The sequence below is a fragment of the Procambarus clarkii genome, chromosome 47 (genome assembly GCF_040958095.1).
Source record: "Procambarus clarkii isolate CNS0578487 chromosome 47, FALCON_Pclarkii_2.0, whole genome shotgun sequence".
Taxonomy (NCBI): Eukaryota; Metazoa; Arthropoda; class Malacostraca; order Decapoda; family Cambaridae; genus Procambarus; species Procambarus clarkii.
This window is the reverse complement of record NC_091196.1, coordinates 28,910,061-28,934,178: the sequence shown is the minus strand read 5'-3', so window position 1 is coordinate 28,934,178 and position 24,118 is coordinate 28,910,061. Positions and strand designations below refer to the sequence as shown.

Below are 24,118 nucleotides of genomic sequence, written 5' to 3'. Positions count from 1 at the left end.
CACCTCTTGGGTGGCTTAATCTTTATCAATCAATCATCACTTCAACTACATATTCTTCTATACAAATGTGTTTACAAACATGGGAATACAAATCTGTATTTCATGCCTTATTAACTGAAAAAAATTAGTTTCAAGAATGTAACTTAAAAAAACAAAGAAATTTTAATTTTAATTTTGAATGTCGCAAATTTTGTTTCTAACTAAACTATAATCCTTTTATAGAATTATTCAGTATTTTCTTGTAGAATGCATATGTCTAGATGTGTATATACCCATCTAGAGCTTCGGTTTCAACCCTTTTACCCTGTCGTAGCTCAGTCGATTAAGGCAGTGTCTGGGATGCTCCCGGACGCAGGTTCGAATCCTCGTCACGGCCCTTGTGGATTTGTTCAAGTATTTGAAGTTTTATATTCTAAATGACACTATTGTCGCCATAATATGATAGGACAATTTGAATTCCAAAACACAAAATTGTGCCATTTTTTGTGCCTATATAGACAGTATATAAGTTTATAGTAATGTGGCTAGTCTTGAGAATTATATAGAAACCCTTAACGGGAAAATTTGAAGCTACGCGGCAACTGACTTTTGCTTTTTTGCCTCATTTCTCACAAATTCTTTCCTAGGCTTCATCTATTTTTTTGTCAATTCTCCATTCCTTTACCCCCCCCCCTTGTTTACATTCTAACCCCCTTACTCGCTTCCCCTTTTCTTTCTCCCCTTCTTTAATTCAACCTCATCTCCCCTTATTCGCTTCGTTTTTATTTCTGCTTTATCCACTTCCACCTCTCTTCCTCTTCCCTTAACCCTTTCTTCTCCCCTTTCAATCCTATTGCGTTCCCCTCTCCCCCACCCTTTCTCCCCCTCCCTTCCCTCGCTCAAACCATGCACGTCATCAAAAGGAATATGCAAATGAGATAAAGGGGGAAGAGTGCTCATGTCGACTACATTAGAAAAAAAAGGCTCTAATGGCTATTTTGATCACACGAATGGCACAGTTAGCGGTGGTGAATAGTCCACCAGTCACCGTGTTCCAACAGTTGTCAGTGGGGGGGGGGGGGGGCAACGGTGACGCAAAATCTGTAAAATGGATAAATAGAAGTTACGAATGAGGCATAATGCAGGCTTGGATGATAGATACAGAGGTGCCCGCTGTTAGTGAGAGGTCGAATGAGGGTGAGAGGTCGAATGAGGGTGAGAGGTCGAATGAGGGTGAGAGGTCGAATGAGGGTGAGAGGTCGAATGAGGGTGAGAGGTCGAATGAGGGTGAGAGGTCGAATGAGGGGATTCAATGAGTGGTTTAGTAGGTGTGACGGGAACAACGGCTGCCAGTCATCTGTTGTAACGGGGGGGACAACAACGGGTGCCAGTCATCTGTTGTAACGGGAGACAACAACAGCTGCCAGTGACCGTTTCGTCATTACACAGATGTGGCAGGTGTAGCAAGCAGAGAGCACCAATGTATTTGAACACTAATGTATGTAGTACATATACATGTACATATATACATATACATACATTAGACATATATAACCCCCCTTGCATACATATACATGGAGGCAATTGTCTATATTGACTTGACAACGAGAATCTGCATCGCATTTCCTTGCCCCGGATACTCTGCCGAGCATTGAGCGTGCGAGTAATTATGCTGGTTTATTTTATTTGCCGAGCAGAATAAATCACCCACCGCTTCGTTTTCTGTTGCTTCCTCCCATTAATCCTGCCGAGTCCCCCCCATTAATCCTGCCGACTCCCCCCATTAATCCTGCTGCATTAATCCTGATTATATATATATATATATATATATATATATATATATATATATATATATATATATATATATATATATATATATATGCAACATTAAGATGTTACAGCTAATGGCTGTTTCTTGTCCGTTTACAGTCGAGTTAAATGGCCATTATTGTGTAATTTAGTATGCCCTGCAATTCATGCCAGTTTTATTCACCCTCGTCATGAATATTAAAATAAAATAGTCCAAACTACACATCCTTCAACAGTTTCCATGATCTATTCTGCTCCTCATAATAATAATAATGATAATAACAATAATAATAATAATAATAATATTTCACAGGATGATATTATTGCCAGTAAACTGTTGTAAACTAAAACTATTGTAAACTTACTCTCCCAAAAGCTGAACATTAAAGCAACCATCTCTCTCACGGGCCCTGGGGGGGGGGGGGGGGTGAGGACTGTATTTTGCCTCGTCAACACCGCACCACACATAGTTGGGGGGGGGGGGAGAGCCTGGTTGGAGACCGGGGCCGCAGGGCCATTGATCCCTGGAAGCTACACAAGGTTGGTAGACACAAGGTAACCGCCAACACAACGGGTTTGGGGGGGGGGGGAAGCAGAATTATAACAATCTCAACACTTACGGAAGATCTTTAATTAACTCTTTCCTTTTTAAGAGATTAGAAGGTCACTCGATAAAAGCTACTAAATAACAGGAAATTTGCTTTTCGAGACAAAAGTACCACGTAAGATCTGCTTCCCGGCAGTTGACTGCAAGATGGAACAAGAGTCTCACCACTGTGGTAAGGATATGGTAGTATGTGCGTACGTAGTCTCAGGCATTCGGCGCCGTAGAGAGAGAGGGAGGGGGGACCTGGTGCATGGGTAACAGCTTCTCCCCGGTATCAACCTACTTTGCGCCCTGGAGACCGATAACCAGGGGCTAGATTCACGAAAGCAGTTACGCAAGTACTTACGAACGTGTACATCTTTCCTAAATCTTTGACGGCTTTGGCTACAGTTATTCAACAGTTTACAAGCAAGAAAACTTCACACTCAACTGTTGTTATTGTTATAAACAGCCTCCTGGTGGTTTGGAGCTCATTCATTTTACTGTTTAATAATTATAAACAAAGTCGACAAAGATTGAGAAAAGATGCACAGGTTCGTAAGTGTTTGCGTAAGTGCTTTAGTGAATCTGGCCCCAGCGGTCCGTCTAATTACCAAAAACTACCACATACTACACACGCTTCAGAAAGCTTCCTGGCAATACGTTAGTAATGAATAAATATGATATATTTACTCATTATAATGTTGGTGCTGAATGTACAACACGAAAAAACATAATTTTAATCTGAAAAAGTATCTTTTTATAAAGAAATTAGACGAAAATAAAAAGCTGGTGACGCCAAATCAAGTCGACGATCCAAGCTTCGGTTAGGTTAGGTTAGGTTAAGTTAGGTTAGGTTAGGTTTGGTTAGGATAGGTTAGGTTAGGTTAGGTTAGGTTTGGTTTGGTTAAGTTAGGTTAGGTTAGGTTAGGTTTGGTTAGGATAGGTTAGGATAGGTTAGGTCAGCCTAACTTAATATATCATATTTATTCATTACTAACGTATTGCCAGGAAGTTTTCTGAAGCGTGTGTAGTATGTGGTAGTTTTTGGTAATTAGACGGACCCGGCCCCAGAGCACAACTCCATAGTCTCCCGAGACTGATGGATGCCTACTACTACTACTCTCATATTTCAGGAGCGTTTGAGAGTCTGGCATAAAGATCCGGTGCGACAACTTGAGAGAGACTTGGAGGTGATGGGAATCTTAATCTGCACTTCATCGAAAGCGACTTAACGGAACCATTAGTTCTTCTGCACATACCCCCGTCCTCATCAACAGAGGCCAGATGCAAGTTAACCCAGCCGCCAATCGCCCTGATTATGAATAAAATAACAGGTTTATACACGACTCACAACTGATGACGTTCGAGCATTTCTCGAACAAGGGCTTCGCTGACGACCTCTGTTCGAATATCAATGCAGTGAAGGCTTCACCTTCGTATTGCAAATACAAATAATCGCCAACAGAACTTAACACGTAATTAACGCGTATTTGGTATATACGCAGTGTGGTGTGAGAGCTCCTGTGGAACATCGACACCGATGACGAGATGCAGTTATTATCAGAGTTTATAGCGCCTATGCAGAAACATTCCTTGTTTTAACTTTCCAGAGTTAAAACAAGGAATGCAAGTTACATAAAGGTAAACCTTTAAAACTATTCAATCTTGGGGACGACGGTGGCACGGTCAATGTATCGTTCGGTCAAAATAAAAAACTGATATACCACCCTTAAATTATTATATTAATGGTTGAATTGGCAAAAATAAAATAAAAAATAAAATAAAACAGTAGTCCAACCTAAGACATAATATTTTGCAGGCCAAAAGCGCTTGAAAACTCACTAAATTATCTATTGGAAGTGGATTCCACAGCTTTTGATCCATTCCCACAATTATTTTAATATACATCTAGTGAGACTTCAGTATGCTTTTTGACCAGTAAATATCAAAAGACGGCAGCAACAAAGCCGGGAAAAAAAAGACTTTTGCAGTATGTACACGAGTGAGTTTGGGGTGGGATATTCATAGGAGCTATTGACCTCGAATGGGGGGTCAATGTGTCATCGGCAGTTTCCTTAATTCTTATATTTTCTAAGCAATGCACTTGACCCTACGTCGTACACTGAGAGAGAGAGAGAGAGAGAGAGAGAGAGAGAGAGAGAGAGAGAGAGAGAGAGAGAGAGAGAGAGAGAGAGAGAGAGAGAGAGAGAAGAGAGAGAGAAAGAGAGAGAGAGAGAGAAAGAGAGAGAGAAGAGAGAGAGAGAGAAAGAGAGAGAGAGAGAAGAAGAGAGAGAGAGAGAAGAGAGAGAGAGAAAGAGAGAGAGAGAAAGAGAAAGAGAGAGAGAGATATAGAGAGAGAGAGAGAGAGAGAGAGAGAGAGAGAGAGAGAGAGAGAGAGAGAGAGAGAGAGAGAGAGAGAGAGAGAGAGAGAGGGGGGGGTCAATAGATGTTGCAGTGTCACTACCAACCATCAGTGGTAAGGATACGACAGTCTTGACATTTTCCTGCTGCATGGGTGACAGCTTCTCCTCCCCCCCCCCCACCCACCCCTTTGTTGACCTCGTGAGTTGAGGGTTATCATCTTTTGTCTTTGTATATTCAAATACTCTCGTTTTTTGGTATTGATTTAGGATCAATTTTGTTCATATTTTGTCGCGATTCTGTTTGGAAATAACTGGTTCAATTTATACCATTTTAATTAATATATTTGACAGTTTTTTTGTGTGTATTATTATACAATACAATACAATACAATTTTATTTAGGTAAGGTACATACATACAATAAATATTTACAAGGATTGTTTGACTTATAGGTAGAGCTAGTACATACAATGCCTAAAACCACTATTACGCAAAGCGTTTCGGGCATTCGGGTGTTGTTTTTAGATATGATTAACAAAATTATAATTTTCGAAACGTCACGAGTAATATATTATTTCTACGCTTGCAGCACATGATTGCCATTGCGTGCACGCACACGTACACGCACACGCACACGCACACACAAAAGTAACAATCATTACTATACAACACATTTTCCAGGCGAGTATGCAAATGAGCAAACTAATGACTTTCCACCGTTCAATAAATTCCACAAACAGGTGATAAACGAGCCGGGCAAGTGAACTGGGCCGCTTGCCGTATATAATTTGACCAATTGATGATTTTTCTGGTGTCAATTCTAATGGATGGAGTCATTTGTCAAAACCCAAATTTACGCCAAACAGCGTCAGAAAAGCGGTGGTGGGGGATGGCAGGGGTGGGGGGGGGGCGGGGGGGGGGCGGTGGAGGGCAGGGACGGGGGAGGGGGATGGCAGGGGTGGGGGGGGGGGGCGGGGGAGGGCAGGGACGGGGGGGGGAATGACAGGGGGGGGGGGGCGGGGAAGGGGGGGAATATCTAGTTAGTGATGTGCAATTATTGAAATTTGTCAGTTATTAAATCTGCGTTAAAATAATTTTGTTGTTTAAATTAAAACAATTTTTTTTTGTTAACCAAGCTCTGGTTGGCTAGCTGTCTGGTGGTGGTAGCTCTCTCTCTCTCTCTCTCTCTCTCTCTCTCTCTCTCTCTCTCTCTCTCTCTCTCTCTCTCTCTCTCTCTCTCTCTCTCTCTCACACGTTGTTCTTTTGCATGTCCCTCTCTCTTAACTCTTTCCAATATCCTTTCTTCCTTTCTCTCTGTTCCTTTCCCCTTTCTCTGTCTCTCCGTATTATCTTCACCCCCTATTCTCTAAACGTTTTCCTCTCCTCTGTCTATCACCCCCCTTCCCATCTGTCAAAATATTTGTACATAAAAACAGGGAGGTAGGGGGGATTAGCTCCCCGGCCTGCTCTATTCTTCTCCATTAATAGAATAACCACTACACAAACTATTTAATTTCCTGGTATTCAAAGTGCTACTTCCAATTTCTCTCCCCCCTCCCATTTACCTTCCTTTCCATATGCCATTCCTGTTTATATTCCTTCCCGTCATACCCATCTCCCTAGCTCTCTTCCAATACCCTTTCTTACTTTGTCTGTTTCTATCCCCCTTCTCTGTCTCTCCCTATTTAGCAGCCTTCCTTCCCTATCTCAAAACCTTTCCCTCCCCTTCTGTCTTTTCATCTGATCTCACCTCTATGCCTCCACTATTCCATTCCCTTCTATCTACCCTTCCTTCCCATCATCTCTTCCATCCATCTTTATCCCCATTTACTGCCATTCACACATTATATTCTCCTAGTTCTGAGCTGCAATCATAAAATAACACAATTAGGCTCTTAGTGGGCCACTGAGGCCTACCACTAACAAGCTTACCACTGTGTTGTAAACTGCCTTGTAAACTGCTCCAGCTGGACGCCCTCATGAGAGAATACAGCAGTCTACACCCCCCATTACAGCCCTGGTGGTTCACCCTATTATCATATTCTCTGCCTTTCCAATTATTTCCCTATTTGTGTAACGTGTAAATTGTTTTTAATCACTTTCTATTCTTCTCCTTCACTTTCAACCTCTTCCACCCCATCTTTTCCGCTTCCCCTCACACCTCTCATTTCCTCCTTCCCACTCTCCCCAAGGCATTTATCTTGCCATTTCTACAATCAATTTTCGTCCCTCCCTTTCCTTCGTATTTTATCACCTCTCTCTCTCTCTCTCTCCCTCCTTCTCTCCCCTCGAACCCGTTGCTGCTTTACATTTTAATAACAATCTGTATTTTTGTGTGTCCGGGACCAGAGCTGCGAGCATTTTCCCCTCGTTTTAGAAGGGCAATTGTTTTGTGGGAGTGTTGATGAGTTATGGGGTACATGTAGGGGGTGATGAGCCGCCTCATGGGGGGGGGTGATGAGCTCATGGGGTGTGTGTGTGTGTGTGTGTGTGTGTGTGTGTGTGTGTGTGTGTGTGTGTGTGTGGGTGTGTGTGTGTGTGTGGGTGTGTGTGTGTGTGTGTGTGTGTGTGTGTGTGTGTGTGTGTGTGGGTGTGTGTGTGTGTGTGTGTGTGTGTGTGTGTGTGTGTGTGGGTGTGTGTGTGTGTGTGTGTGGGTGTGTGTGTGTGTGTGGGTGTGTGTGTGTGTGTGTGTGTGTGTGTGTGTGTGTGTGTGTGTGTGTGTGTGTGTATGTGTGTGTGTGTGTGTGTGTGTGTGTGTATGTGTGTGTGTGTGTGTGTGTGTGTGTGTGTGTGTGTGTGTGTATGTGTGTGTGTGTGTGTGTGTGTGTGTGTGTGTGTGTGTGTGTATGTGTGTGTGTGTGTGTGTGTGTGTGTGTGTGTGTGTGTATGTGTGTGTGTGTGTGTGTGTGTGTGTGTGTGTGTGTGTGTATTAACTATTTGTATCTGCAGAATCGAGCTAATAGCTCTTGGACCCCGCCTTTCTAACCAATTTATTTTTTTCCTCTATCATGTCTGCTGTTACGTACCCTTATAAGATACGTAAGTGAATATATTAATATGTACATTTATAATTGTATGTAAATTACAAGCATGTATATTGTTATACTTATATGTTCTATGCAAATGCACATTCATGTTACAGTGTTGGCGTTAGGCCCAGCGTATCGTGGGAATGATTGTTTATTTCTTTGTGTGATCAGTTTTCCCACGGGAACTAATGATTTATATGTGATCATAAGTGGGTAACAGAGTGAAATAATAATTGAGTGAACTGTATCTGGCAAATTGTCGTGGGATCGTCCGTTGCTGGGGTGTGCATGCCATTATGCTATTCTGTATGCATATTTTAATTACTATGTAAAGAAACAAGTACTTTTGTTGTCTATATCAATATGTACTAATTATTCATTAAGTTAGTTTAAGATTACTCTTGTCACAATGTAGTGCTCCATTGTTGAAATAATAAATATTGTAACTTTGGCAATTTATTCGCGGGGCAAGGCAATGTGTTTTTTGACTCGCATATTGTAGTTCAGTAGCTGAGCAGAAACCAGGGAGATATCATCTTGGAGTTAAGTCATTCTTTTGTTCTAGCCATATAATTATTCTTAGTATTGATTTAATGTCTGGAAGTTACAGTGATATTTTTAATGTGATATATTGTGACCATATAATCATCTGTTTGCCTTTGAGATTTATTTAATATAAATGATATATATATGCTTAGTCTTTATTCTTCAGTCCTATGAAGATTCTATTTTATGCTCATTACCCATTAAGGGGTTATACTGGTGATTCGCTATTGAGAACAGCAGTTGTGTCGTATCCCTAGACTTATTAAAGTTTGGCTGCTGTAGGATCACGAGCCGTAACGTACGATAGGTAACAAAGAGTTATGGGGGCCTGTGCCGGGAAATATTGTCCCACTTAACTTAACTATGCTAATCTAACCTTGCCTTCCTAGGTACCAGTGTCAAGTGTCTCAGTGTGTTTCTTAAGAACTATTCCATGTGCCAAGCAAGCCTTCCTGTGTGTCAAGTAACAACGTTTCACGATTTTGAGGTAAGTCATCCTATATATTTTGTTTGTGCAGTGAGGCCAAGCGAATTTTCAGTGTGGTGACAATTTTACAGTGAAGTGTAGTGCAGTGCCATTGTGTTAATTAATTTTGTGAATCAAGTGCCAAGTGTTAGTAACGATGGAGGAGAAAGTTGCAGCGTTGGTGGCTCACCCAGACTTTGCAGGGATTCAGAACCTTAAAAAGACTGAGTTAATACAAATGGCAAATCATTTGGATTTGACCGCCAGCAATAGAATGGTTAAAGCCCAAATATTGAAAGTCATTGTGACGCATTTTGTTGAGAATGGGGAGTTAGGTGAAGAAATTCTAGAAGAGTTAAGAGAGGAGTCGAGTGATCAGATGACGTTAAAGCGTCTTGAGTTAGAAGCTCGCCAATTAGAGCTTGAAGCTCAAAAAGAACAGAAAATATTAGAGGCTGAAGCTCAGCAAAGGGAGCTGGAGACTAGGCGTTTAGAAATTGCGGCACAAAACCAGAGAGGTTTAATTGAGTTGCAACTTGAAGCCACAAAGAAGCAACAAGCCGAGGAACAAACTAGGCAATTAGAGATTCAACAACAAATGGCTGACACTAACTTCAGGCTTGAATCACAGCGTATGGCAGCTGGGCATGGAAATACTAGTAATGTTTCAACAAATAGTGATAATAATCCCATCAGGATGAATAAGTATATAGAGTTGCCCAAGTTCAATGAGGAAGATCCTGAGGTTTTCTTTGCACATTTTAATAAAATTGCCATCAGTATGAACTGGCCAAGGGATCAGTGGGTAGCCATTATGCAGTCTCAATTCAAGGGGCGTAGTCAGGAGGTTTTCACATCCCTCCCTGACGCTCATAGTTTTGATTATGACTTTGTAAAGAAAAGCATCCTCAATGCATACCAACTAAATCCAGAGGCACACAGGCAAAAGTTCAGGAACCTAAGGAGAATCAAGGATCAGACAATAGCCGATTTTACTCGTCAGAAGACGAATTTTTGCAACAGATGGTTAAAGTCACTTGCAGTCACTGATTTTGATGCTCTAAAGAATCTTCTCATAATGGAAGAAGTATTGTCCTGTCTTCCAGACCAGTTGTCTACTTTTATGGCAGAACAAAAGAATGTAACCGATATTGATGAGCTGTCAAAGCTCGCGGATGAGCATGAGTTGCTGACTAAGGCCCCGTTTACGGCCACTTCACCTAAGTCTAGTCGTAGAGTAAATTTCAATGCTCACCGTACTCCTTATCAGTATAAGTCTCCTCCTGGTGCGACAGTTACTCCCGTGAACTCTTCTCTTACTAACCCTAAGATGGTTACTCCATTGCCAGGATCATCTAAGCCTAGTAATGCTAATTCTAAACCGGCAGTTGGTTATACCAGTGTGTCCACTGTCAAACATTGTACCCATTGTAAGAGAAGGGGGCATGTGATTTCTTCATGTTTTAGTTTGCATCCTGAACTCCGACCAACTGGTCTTATTATGAGTAAAGGAGTGCAACCTATTAATTCTTCATGTATTACAGTCAGTCCCAATTGGATGGCTGAATTCAAACCCTATATGTCCACAGGTACCTTATTATGTACTAATGGTAGACATAAGACTGTTCAATTACTCCGTGATACTGGAGCTTCACAGTCTCTTATTACCCAGAAGGTACTTGATGATGTTGACACCCGAGATCTGGGTGAAGTTGTGCTTCTCCAGGGTATTGCCGGAAGTGTGCAACCAGTGTCCTTATTGCAAGTTAACCTTGATTCTAAATATACTTCAGGATGGTGTAATGTTGGTGTAAGTAAACAACTGCCCATTCCTGGGGTAGACATTATTCTAGGTAATGATTTTGGCAACCAAATGGTTGTAGGGCCCAAGTGTCCCATCATGTTAACTAAACCCCATAATGTATTAGCTCAACCGGAAGCAGATGATGATATTATTTACCCTGCTTGTGTTGTTACTAGATCAATGGGAAAAACAGGTGAGAGTAATCCTGTCTTCACTAAGGTTGCTGATCCCAAGACCAGGACCCCTTCAGTAAAGGAGTGGGAGGTGGATCTTGAGGATTCTTTTATGACTCGACTGGATGATGAGAGTGAGGCCGTAGTAGAAGCCCCGCCGAACCTAAATCACAAGGAAAGTGAAGGTGAGGAGGCTGAACTATCTGTACCTTGCCCGCTTGTCTCCAGTGCGCCAGTTGTCGAGAGTGAGGCCGAAGTAGCTATGACTCCATTTTATTCTGATCAATCGGGAAAAGAGATCAAGCTACTAGGTTCTTGCCCGCTCGCTGCTGAGTCTGAGTCATTGCCCTTAAGTGTTGTACAGACTACTGATCCTAGTTTAAGTAAGTGTATTTCTGAGGCTCCTGATAATATTGATGCATTGGAGGAAGGGACGGGTTTCTTCTTCAAGGATCGACTTCTGATGAGAAGGTGGAGACCCAAGGGAACTCCCTCTTCAGAGGATTGTGAGATTAGAACCCAACTCGTTGTCCCCAATGATTATCGTAGGCAGGTCCTGCAGGCTGCACATGATGACCCCATGGGAGGTCATCAAGGTATCACGAATATGTACCATAAGATAAGTAAATATTTTTTCTGGCCAAAGTTAAAGAAAGACGTGGTCAGATATTGTCATAACTGTATACCCTGTCAAATTGTTGGTAAACCAAATCAATCTGTACCTAGAGCACCATTGCAACCTATTGTAGTTCCTGATGAACCATTTACTCATGTTGTAATTGATTGTGTGGGTCCTTTACCTAAGACTAAATCGGGTAACATGTTTTTGTTCACTCTCATGTGTATGACTACTAGATTTCCTGAAGCTTATGCTCTACGGAATACCAAGGCTCATAATCTCATCAAGTGTCTTGAAAGATTCTTTTCGTTGTTTGGAATGCCTAGAGTTATTCAGAGTGATAATGGGGGAAATTTTGTTTCTAAAGTTTTCAGAACTTTTTGCGAATCCCGAGGGATTCGGCACAAATTGTCCAGTCCATATCATCCACAAAGCCAAGGTGGACTTGAACGTTTCCACCAGACTTTGAAACAAATGCTGAAGACAACCGGAGAAACTCATCCACGTAATTGGGATGAGAATCTCCCCTTTGTGTTGTTTGCTGCTAGAGAAGGGCTACAAGAGTCATTGGGCTGTTCACCCTTTGAACTAGTGTTTGGTCACCAAGTAAGAGGTCCTCTTAAAATGCTACAAGAAAAGTTGTTGGGAGATGTCTCTGTTCATCAGAGCGGATTGTACTTGAGTGAGGTCAAGGCAAAGTTGTGTCGGGCTCGTGAGTTGGCGAAAGAACATCTGGGAAGGACTCAACAAGCCATGAAAGTACGATATGACAAGAAGTTCAAAGCTAAGCTAAGGTCGTTTGATGTCGGAGATTTGGTGTTGGTGTTGAAACCTCGTATGGGGACTTCCATGTCCCATAAGTTCGCAGGACCCTACCAAGTGGTAGACAAGGTGGGAGACCTAACTTATAAACTAATTAACCCTAATCTTTCAGAACCCCAAATGACTGTGCACATTAACAGATTAAAAGCTTATGTTGGACCTGGTGTAGTAGCTTGTTTTAGTCGGGAAGAGTTACCACCTGAGGATAATTGTAGTGAGGGACATGTTGTTAATATCCCACTTCTCAGTTCCAGTTCCAATGGCAGGGAGATGCTATGTCATTTACAGGAGGAACAACGTGATGAGTTCCAGGTTCTGCTGGACAACCATACATCTCTGTTTGGGGAGGTTCCTACCCAGACCCACCTCATCACACACGACATTCAGCTCCTGGACAGCACCCCCATTCGACAACATCCGTACCGAGTGAATCCCGAAAAGAGGAAAATTATGCAAGCAGAAGTGGAATATCTGCTCCAGCATGATTTCATTCGGCCAAGTCAAAGTACTTGGAGCTCTCCGTGTTTGTTAGTGCCAAAACCAGATGGAACCTGGAGATTGTGCGTGGATTACAGGAAACTGAACAAGAACACTACAGTGGACGTTTTTCCTTTACCCTTGTTGGAAGAATGTATAGAGTCCATAGGTCATGCCGAATATGTAAGTAAGCTTGATTTGTCAAAAGGGTATTATCAAATTCCATTAACAGAGTATGCTAGAGAGGTTACTGCTTTTGTTACACCTGATGGTGCGTATGAATTTAATGTTGGGATAGGTGCTGTGCTTATTCAAGTTGGTTTAGACCAGATTGAGCATCCTGTGTATTACTATTCCAGAAAATTTAATGCAGCTCAGAGAAATTATTCCGTGGTAGAAAAGGAGGCGTTGGGTCTTATATTGTCAATCAAGAAGTTTGAGATTTACTTATCAGGAAATAAAGTGTTAGTATTTACAGACCACAACCCCCTTATCTTTATAAATATGATGAAAGTCAAGAACCAACGAATTCTGCGATGGTCATTGTTTTTGCAGGAATTTAATGTAGAAATCAAACATATTCCAGGCAGACAAAATGTTATTGCTGATGCTTTGTCAAGAAGTTTTGATGTACCATAAATGAAATGTTTCTTTTTACCTAACATTTTTACTTCTGAAAAAATGCCATTGATCTTCAATCCATTGCATTTTTTTTCTTGGAGGTGGAAGTGTTACGTACCCTTATAAGATACGTAAGTGAATATATTAATATGTACATTTATAATTGTATGTAAATTACAAGCATGTATATTGTTATACTTATATGTTCTATGCAAATGCACATTCATGTTACAGTGTTGGCGTTAGGCCCAGCGTATCGTGGGAATGATTGTTTATTTCTTTGTGTGATCAGTTTTCCCACGGGAACTAATGATTTATATGTGATCATAAGTGGGTAACAGAGTGAAATAATAATTGAGTGAACTGTATCTGGCAAATTGTCGTGGGATCGTCCGTTGCTGGGGTGTGCATGCCATTATGCTATTCTGTATGCATATTTTAATTACTATGTAAAGAAACACGTACTTTTGTTGTCTATATCAATATGTACTAATTATTCATTAAGTTAGTTTAAGATTACTCTTGTCACAATGTAGTGCTCCATTGTTGAAATAATAAATATTGTAACTTTGGCAATTTATTCGCGGGGCAAGGCAATGTGTTTTTTGACTCGCATATTGTAGTTCAGTAGCTGAGCAGAAACCAGGGAGATATCATCTTGGAGTTAAGTCATTCTTTTATTCTAGCCATATAATTATTCTTAGTATTGATTTAATGTCTGGAAGTTACAGTGATATTTTTAATGTGATATATTGTGACCATATAATCATCTGTTTGCCTTTGAGATTTATTTAATATAAATGATATATATATGCTTAGTCTTTATTCTTCAGTCCTATGAAGATTCTATTTTATGCTCATTACCCATTAAGGGGTTATACTGGTGATTCGCTATTGAGAACAGCAGTTGTGTCGTATCCCTAGACTTATTAAAGTTTGGCTGCTGTAGGATCACGAGCCGTAACGTACGATAGGTAACATCTGCTACATATATTTCTCTCTCTCTCTCTCTCTCTCACACACACACACACACAGACACACCCCCCAGGAAGCAGCTTGTCTAACTCCCAGGTAGTTATTTGCTGTTAGGTGAACATGGGCACCAGGGTGAAAGCAACTCTGCCCATTTGTTTCTGCCTCTGCCGGAGATCGAATCCGGGCCCTTAAGACTACGATCCCTGAGCTCTGTTCACTCAGCCGCGAGGCCCCGCTGTGTGTGTGTGTACTCACTTATTTGTACTTACCTATTTGTGCCTGCAGAGTCGATCTGTAGTTCTGGGACCCCGTTTTTCTAGCCGTTGGTTGTTTAATGACTCCTGGTCTATTTTTTTTACCATACCTTTTAAAGTTATGAACGAATTAGCCTCTACAATCTGCCCTTTAAGTCATTCCATTTACTCACTACCCTTATGGTAAAAGAAAACTGTCTAACATCTCTATGACACATCTGAGTCTCAGGCTTCTATCCATGCCCCCCCTTGTTCTATTGTTATTCATTGTGAACATTTCCTCTGTTTCCACCTTGTCCAACCCTCTAAGTATTTTATACGTCTGTATCATGTCCCCCTCTCTCCCCCTCCTCCTCCTTTCTTACGTCGTTAGGTTTAGTTCCTTCAGTCTGTCTTCGTACCCCATCCCTCGCAGCTCTAGGACGAGTCTCGTTGCAAACTTCTGCACCTTTTCGAGCTTCCTTATGTATTATTTTTTTAAGATGGAGGGGGGGGGGGGTCCACGATGGGGCGGCATACTCTAAGACTGGCCTCAGTCTTAGAGCATGAGACTGTAAATTATTAACAAAGGTTAAAAACCGTTGACTTTTTTTTATCGTGTAACAACTTTATACAGACTGAAATCAAGAGATTTACTTGCATGGAAAGATTGGGAAGAACACCACACTATTCACACCCGAGTGTCAGCAGTGCTTTTGATTCCATTGATTGGAAGTTAAAAAAAAAAATATATGGGGGGGATAGAGGGGGAAGCTCCGGCTTAGCTGAGCATAACACATTTCCAACAAAAAAAATCAGTGAAAAAAAATATCTAAAAATTTTTTGTTACCTTTACAATATTTGTTTCTAGTTTAGGAAACATTGGTTTAATCATTTATTTTTTTTTCTTATTGTGTTTAATTCTGAGAATATCTTTTGGTAAATTGGTAGTTCGGAATAGTCTTTCTTGGTGATATTTGTCATTTATATAATGCTGAGTAAATAATGGGATACATTTTATGTGGGAATAAACTTAGCAACAAAAATGTTTATTTTGATTTTCTCATCCCAAATATTTAACATTTGATCACTTCTAACCTCATGTTTTCGTTTTATATTTGTTTAAAAATTATTACTATACTCTTTGGTATAGATAATTTCCCCATTACCTAATCAGTTATGGTATCATTTAAAATTACTTAAACAAAATTTAAGTATCACTTAAAAATATATATTATCGAACCTGCTTTTGAATTATCAGTAATAAAAATCGAATTATCAGTAATTAAAGTAGTACTGATAATTCGAGGGGGGGGGGAAACCATTTTGAGCCCGGAACGTTTAAAACCGAGTCGTGTTACCCTCTCGAGTACATAAGGAACATCAAAGTTATTGTTGAAGACCTGATCGTTACCAGGGAAGACATTGAATCCGTCCAGTATACCGAATAAATTATAGAGCTAGCTCTATACAAGCAATAATTCAACCCTTTATTTCAGATTATTATTATTATATACGTGTAAACAGAATCATTCATATGTAGCAAATATTACTGTGCAATCTCGCTTGCAGGTAATATATATATACTAACCTATGAAGTTTTATTTGTGAGAAGTGGAGTTATTAATGTGGAATCACTCAAAGACGCGAGACCACGTGACTGATCTTGTTGTTAAAGATTCGCTACCTGGAACAAAAAGTCCTAAGCAGCACGGGCTATGGTGAGCCCGTAATACCGACTGATCTATAATCCCATCCTGCACATTCCCAAAACCCCGAGTTTGGCTGGCTACTTGTATGCATACACCATCACAACAATGTTGAAGCTTTCTAGTCAGCTATGGCTTTTTTAAATATATATACTAACCTATGTAGTCTTAACATTTGTAGTAAATGTCTACCTAATAGATAATTTCGATTGATAGACAATATAATTAATAAACACCCCCAGCTTGTGTAGAAGACGATTTATGGGAATTTAATATCATACAGTCCGCTATCGAAACAAATTAACATAAGAAATAAATTAATATAAATAAATTATAAATTAATATAAATAAATTATAAAGTATAAATTAATATAAATAAATTATAAATTAATATAAATAAATTATAAAGTATAAATTAATATAAATAAATAACTTAATTGTAAATAAATAAATCCCAGGCGTCAGTATTCTCCCCAGCTTTAATACTATTTAATAATCCATGTTTATTACTAAAGGACTGTACACGTTTAATCCTTATTTAAATAAGGTGTTGAAGATCTTAGTAGTTCACATTTTATCGAGAAAATAAAACACATCCAGAAAAGGGATACGGTTATCTTGAGATGATTTCGGGGCTTTTTAGTGTCCCCGCGGCCCGGTCCTCGACCAGGCCTCCACCCCCAGGAAGCAGCCCGTAACAGCTGACTAACACCCAGGTACCTATTTACTGCTAGGTAACAGGGGCATTCAGGGTGAAAGAAACTTTGCCCATTTGTTTCTGCCTCGTGCGGGAATCGAACCCGCGCCACAGAATTACGAGTCCTGCGCGCTATCCACCAGGCTACGAGGCCCCTAGGTGGCTTAGGCTATTTCTACTCACCTTTATTACAGGTCCCTCTCAAGGGGCTCTGAAATCTAGAATTAATAATCAGATTTTACATTACAAAGACTATTACATCAAATCAATAGTTGTTCCCTTTAATAAGAGGATTACTGGGCAACAAAATCCCCATTGGGATTTCACATTAAATTCCCTTTTACAAAAGACTGTTTACCCACTCCACAAGTCACTGTCCTATTCCTGTGTATACATACATACTACCACTATGTATCCTGCTAATGTATTGAAATATACACGGAAGCGTTCAAGTATTTTTTTGTATAATTTCAATTTCCACCGTGGTCACACCTTTTTATTTGTGATGAAACGCACAATAACGCAAAACGAGTATTTTATTTCTCTACACACACACAACAGTACGCAGCTGGGATGCAAACTTGGAAAGATTGTCACTTGGCTTAGCTAAACGAACTCTGGCGTTCACTTCCTGAACCCATTATGTGCCTCTGTAACCCTTTCCACCACAGCCCGCAGGATGGGTAAGGGGGGAGGTGCATAATAAATCAAGAAATTGGATTGAATGCCACTCGCCTTGTGCTGTCAGTCGTGTGAAAACAGCACAGCATTCACGTTGGTTTTAGGAGGCTCTCAACCACGGTGCTCTCGTCAATGTACCACGACTTTGACCATTGGTTAGACCATTGGTTGGACCGTTGGTTGGACCGTTGGTTGGACCATTGGTTAGACCGTTGGTTGGACCATTGGTTAGACCGTTGGTTGGACCATTGGTTAGTCCGTTGGTTGGACCATTGGTTAGACCGTTGGTTGGACCATTGGTTAGACCGTTGGTTGGACCATTGGTTAGACCGTTGGTTGGACCATTGGTTAGACCGTTGGTTGGACCATTGGTTAGACCATTGGTTGGACCATGACACAGGACCACCTAAGGTCTAAATGGCGTGACATTTCACACATGCCATGTATCTGTCTTCACTAGCATCCTGTTGAATTAAATAAATGTTTCAATAGTGGCAAACTCCCTCCCCCCCCCCTCTCTCCCCAGAGTTATTCGACAAAGCGAAGACTCAAAGTAAAGAACAGATTAAGCAAGGGTGGGTGATTAATCAATCAATCTTATCTTGAGGTTATCTTGAGATGATTTCGGGGCTTTAGTGTCCCCGCGGCCCGGTCCTCGACCAGGCCTCCACCCCCAGGAAGCAGCCCGTGACAGCTGACTAACACCCAGGTACCTATTTTACTGCTAGGTAACAGGGGCATAGGGTGAAAGAAACTCTGCCCATTGTTTCTCGCCGGTGCCTGGGATTGAACCCAGGACCACAGGATCACAAGTCCTGCGTGCTGTCCGCTCGGCCGACCGGCTCCCAATCTTCGGCTATCCAGAGAATCTATCGAAACTTAAACTTCTTAAATTCTTAAATTAAACTTCTTAAATTTTAAACTTCTTAAAAACTTCTTAAATTATGACAAACTACCGCAAATAAGACCATTGGCGGCTTAGGGGAACCATTAACTACCATAACCTCAAGGGTTTATAGCACGTTCGCTTCTGTTCACCGCTGGCTAGGGGGCGCGCGCCTCGCTCAAGGTATCGCTGGTAGATTCCACTTTGTGTCTCTACGTATAAACACCACCGTCTAATTTGTTTAATTAGGGGAGCCGAGCCTGCGTCCGGTCCTTAACTGCGGTCGGGAAGGAGGAGGGGTGGGGCGGGGAGGGTGTGGGACTGCTTGTTACCATCGAGACAGTGTTTCCTGGACGGGTAATCATCTCTCGGTTATGTGATATTTGGGGGGCTGTTAAAAAAGAGGTGTTTATACAAGAGGAAGTTGTTGGCCATTTCGAGTATAGGAGATATGACGAGTGGTTGATGTCGTTGGTTGTATGCTAACTACTATGACTGTCTGTCTCTCTCTCTCTCTCTTTTCTCTCTCTTTTCTCTCTCTCTCTCTCTCTCTCTCTCTCTCTCTCTCTCTCTCTCTCTCTCTCTCTCTCTCTCTCTCTCTCTCTCTTTCTCCTCTCTTCTCTCTCTCTCTTTTTTCTCTCTCTCTTTTTTCTCTCTCTTTTTTTTCTCTCTCTTTTTCTCTTTTTCTCTCTCTCTCTTTTCTCTCTCTTTGCTCTCTCTCTCTCTCTCTCTCTCTCTCTCTCTCTCTCAGCCAACAGCACTTAGGGAAAGCAACGGAATATTTAAATACACACACACACATGTATATGCCTCGACAATTTACCAGGCTAATTTGGGGGTAATTGGTGCACTTGTTCAGTGTAATAAACGACCTATTTTGGGAGGGAGAGAGAAATTCAGGGTGAATGTTCCCATTCCGTCGTTGTGTTCTTCAAGATCACCATTACCTGAATGGACTTGACCATTACTGGGGCCATTTGTTACTATTAATATTACTATTTATGTCCGAGACAGAATATTCTGACCGCTCTCTTCAGGTATTATAAAATAGTATTCCAGAAATGAACCTTTAGCGGGGTTCGAACTGTGACATGACGCGTACGTCGGCCCCGTCACCATGGAACAGGTAGCTGGAGATTGTGGGCTTGTGTTACTGATGGCTACTTGCTGCTGCTGCTGCTGCTGCTGCTCCTGCTGCTGCTGCTGTTTCCGCTTCTTCAGCTGGAGCTGGTACTTTATGATCCTGCAACTGCTTGTTCCTGCGATTGCTGCTATTTCTGCTCTCCGCAGTTGATGGAGTCAACTTTCAATCCTGCCAATTGCAGCTGCTAGTTCTGCCCTTGCTGCTGCTACTCCAATATCTGCTGCTATTGTTGCTGATACAGCTGCTGCTGCTAGTGCTGCTTCTGGACTCTGCATTCCTGCTTCTGCCGTTGCTGAATCTTCTTCAGGCATTGACCTCCTTGTCTCTCGTTTAGTTGCTGCTGTGTCTGCTGCTGCTGCTAGTGTTGCTGCTGGTGCTGCTGATGGTGTTCTTGAACCCACGAGCGGCCTTTCGATTAAGCTGTTAGCCGTCGCTGTTAATGCAGGATATTACGTCGGGCTGGGGTTAGGGGGGTTAGGGGGGTTTAGGGGGGGTTTAGGGGGGTTTAGGGGGGGGGAAAGGGGGGGGCATGCAAATCAATATGTCCGAAAGGAAACTGGAGGTTTGGGATTTCATCGAAACGGTTCCACTATGGTGGTGTTATGTACTTGGTATAGTGTGATGGAGAGGGTCAAGTTCTAGCTCTTGTGTTCCAGCCTCTTATATTACTGCGTTGTGTTTATTTGTATTCTTTTGTCTCTCAGTTTGTGTACTCACCTAGTTGTGCTTGCGGGGGTTGAGCTCTGGCTCTTTGGTCCCGCCTCTCAACCGTCAATTAAGAGTGTGTGTGTGTGTGTGTGTGTGTGTGTGTGTGTGTGTGTGTGTGTGTGTGTGTGTGTGTGTGTGTGTGTGTGTGTACGTACGTCTAATTCAGTGATTCCCAACCTATTTTGTTTGAAGAACCCCCATTTAAATTGGTTTGTAGAGCAGCATTGTAAATAAATATCAATTAACTCATAATTTTCAATAAAATATAGCAAGATTATCTCCTGCCTATTTCTATTTACTAATTACTGTCAATACTAAACAAAATGACAAACATTTTCACTTTGCGTCTGGCTTAATGGCAAATTCTAAACGTTTTGATAGAGCGAACACGAGCCGCAGTGGGAAGGGCAGGGGGATTGAACTAACAGGAGAAAGCGCCAGATGAGTGATAAAGATTAAGTCACCCAAGAGGTTGCACGGGCATGAATAGCCCGTAAAGAAAGCGCCAAGCCATTACGACTATATATCACTGGGAAGAGGGGGTCAGGATAAGAATTTGGGATGGGACGGGGGGGAAAGGGGGAGGAAAGGAATGGTGGCCAACCACTTGGGGGACGGTCGTGGGGATTGAGCGCTGACCTGCATGAAGCGAAACCGTCGCTCTATCGCCCAAGCCATGTGGTTGGGGTTGAGGGGGGTTGAGGGTGTAGGTGGAGGGTTATAGTAACCGGGAGAGCCCTCAAAGTTCTTCATTGTCAACTGAATTCCAAATTGCAAACTCTGTGACAAACCTTTAATTCGTTCACTAGAACACTATATTGTTGAATGTGAAACCGTAAAGGACTTTAGACCTCCTGGCCTCTTGTATCACCCACTGTGTAACTATTTCATTGAATCTGGTGTTCTGGACGACATCCTAACAATTGATCCTAAATTTGCTTGTCCATTTTAAAGAATGAAGAACAGTTTTATATTATTTTTAAGCTGCGTCACTTATGAACCCATCCCTGCCCTTGTGTGGCAGTGCACAATAGAAAGTTGCTTTTACATATTCGTACATTGAAACATTGATTGTAACCATGGTATATATGTGCTTCAGCCTACAGTTTAGACCTATTGTCTTGTGTATGACCCTCTGTCCTGCGTGACAGTGAATACCAGCATTATCCTCACTTTAATAAGACTTAATTGAAATCCTCAGATTGGGCAAAATTGTAATTATTTTTTGTCAATAAAGATGTTAATAATAATAATAATAACTGAATTCCGTATTGCTACAAAAAATCCTCGCCTCAACAAAATTTATCTTCCTAAGTAAAACTTCAAAAATACTCGATTTTTTGTATTAATAGGTCATATTAAATCCTTATTAATTTTCATTTGATTACTTAATTAAAAAAATGGAAAGTTGTACTTTTATTTTTTTGCAGGCTTTTGTGTATTGTAGAACCCCGGACAATAACAGGTAGAACCCCAGTGTTCTACGAGAACCCCTTAAAGTTGGCCAGCATTACTCTGTAACCATCATGGAAACGGGGGGGGGGGAAGGGGGGGAAGGCTCTTGACCAACTACTGACCATCCCCAAGATACACCCCTCAGAACCTGTCTTGTAACTCCCAGGTACCTGTTTACTGTTAGGTGATCAAGAGTGCCACAGATTAGAGGAAATGCTGCCAAATTGTTTCTACTCTGGCCACAATTCAAACAGCATAATAACAATTGAGTACAATCTCTCTCTCTCTCTCTCTGTTATTTGTTCGATATATACATTTGAATTTCTACATGCAGTTCAGAATATAAGGACGTACTGAGACTTCGGAGTGGTTGTTGTCTATCAATAGGTACCAATCAGTGGCTACAGGGGAGAGTGATGTCTAGCTGATGTCTAGCCCGGCTACTAGCCTCTTGTACCTCTTGTGTTTCAACCTAACTATCAAGCCCTTTCAAATTCTTTTTCGAATTGGGTCTTTAACTTGTGGGATGGAGGTGGCTTCCACAAATTCTTCTCGTAGAACATTCCACTTGCTCTTAGTAAGAAAGTTTACTTTCTTGCATCCCTTCGGCTCATTTGTACCTCCAGCTCATCCCCCCCCCCCACCCCCATAAACCGCCCTTACAACCCTCTTCAACCTTTTTCTTTCACCTCCCTTTGCAACGTCAACACCCCTCCCCCCCCTCAACCATACACTCCAGACCTCCATCAACCCCCCCCCCTCCAATTCCCTCCAACCAACCACCCCCTCTTCTATACCCTCTCATCGACCCCCCCCCCCCCCCCGTTCAATCCACCCGACCCCCTTCAAGAAAAAAAAACCTTTCTCCCACAGCTCCCCCTCTCCCCCCCCCTCCCACCCATCAGCCCTCGTTTCGTAGGTAGCTTCACCCTGACATAGTTGACAGTTAGTGGTGGTTGTTGGCTACCATGTCAATCACGCATTAAGATGAGGGGTAGGGGGGGGAGGGGAGAGGCAGGGGATTTAGGGGAGGGGAGAGGCAGGGGATTTAGGGGAGGGGAGAGGCAGGGGATTTAGGGGAGGGGAGAGGCAGGGGATTTGGGGGTAGGGGAAGGGAAGGGAGGGTACAGCTACGCCACCACTTGATCCACAGATACGCATGACAAAAGCCCTCGGGAAATGTGGTGTGCAAATGAGGGCGTATAACTTTACAAGTTTGGGCGTTCAGTTGTGCGTCAAAAAGCGTGCGTATATTCTTCTCCCGCTTCCTGCGCTTCCTCCCAACCATAATCGGAAATCTTCAAGCGTAAGTCAAGAAATTTTTACGGTTGACTGAAAATTGGCGGTCAATTATATTCGAGTTGGTATAAGAGCTGTACGCACTCTCACACTAACGCAACTATTTTCGTGATAAGGATCCGTCAAGCATTCAGGGGGGGGCTGACGGTTGAGTAGACAGAGCTCGGGAATCGTAGTCTTGAGGTGCCGGGTTCGATCTACTGTGGAGGCGGAAACAATTGGGCAGTTTCTTTTTACCCTGATGCCCCCTGTTATTTAGCAGTAAATAGGTACCTGGGAGTTAGGCAGCTGCTACGGGCTGCTTCCTGGGGGTGTGTAACAAAAAGGAGGCCTGGTCGAGGACCGGGCCGCGGGGATGCTAAGCCCCGAAATCATCTCAAGATAACTTCAAGACGAAGCATTATAGTGGCAAGTGGTTATCTTGACATGATTTCGAGACTTAGCGTCCCCGCGGCCCTGTCCTCGACCAGGTCTCCTTTTTGTTACACACCCCCCAGGAAGCAGCCCGTAGCAGCTGTCTAACTCCCAGGTACCTATTTACTGCTAAATAACAGGGGGCATCAGGGTAAAAGAAACTCTGACCGTTTGTTTCCGCTTAAACCGGGGATCGAACCCAGAACCTCGGGACTACGAATCCCGAGCGCTATCCACTCAGCCGTCAGGCGGTTGCTTAAAAAAAAAACAATATTTGGCCTATGACTCGAGATTAATATACGTGTTTATACAGAGTACAAAACAAACACTGGAGACTGAAATAGCCGTCTAAATTTTGATAGATCAAATCCCAGATCAAATCCCAGATTAATTCAGATCAACAATTACCTAATCGATACCCCCTGAACGAACTCGTTATTTTGAGTGCCGGTTCTTCGACACATAATTCGCCTTAGGGACTCATTAGGGACTATTATTTAGCGGGGGAAGGGGTCATTAGGGGACTCTTTAAGAGTTCCCAAATGGTCCTCTTATTTCTATATCATTCAAGTGGATAAAAAGGTAACCGGTTCCAGTTGAAGAGACTCAGACTGGCACGCA

The 24,118-nt window shown here is 42.1% G+C and overlaps 1 protein-coding gene across 1 annotated transcript in view; it reads left to right on the top strand.

The window, feature by feature from the left end:
* Positions 1 to 1,118: 1,118 nt before the first annotated feature.
* Positions 1,119 to 24,118, top strand: part of LOC123747838 (uncharacterized) — a 98,015-nt gene continuing 75,015 nt past the window's right edge. The window contains exons 1-2 of the mRNA XM_069302360.1: positions 1,119 to 1,266; positions 19,803 to 19,994. Coding sequence (XP_069158461.1) covers positions 1,119 to 1,266; positions 19,803 to 19,994 — 340 coding nt within the window. The remainder of the gene's footprint in view (positions 1,267 to 19,802; positions 19,995 to 24,118) is intronic.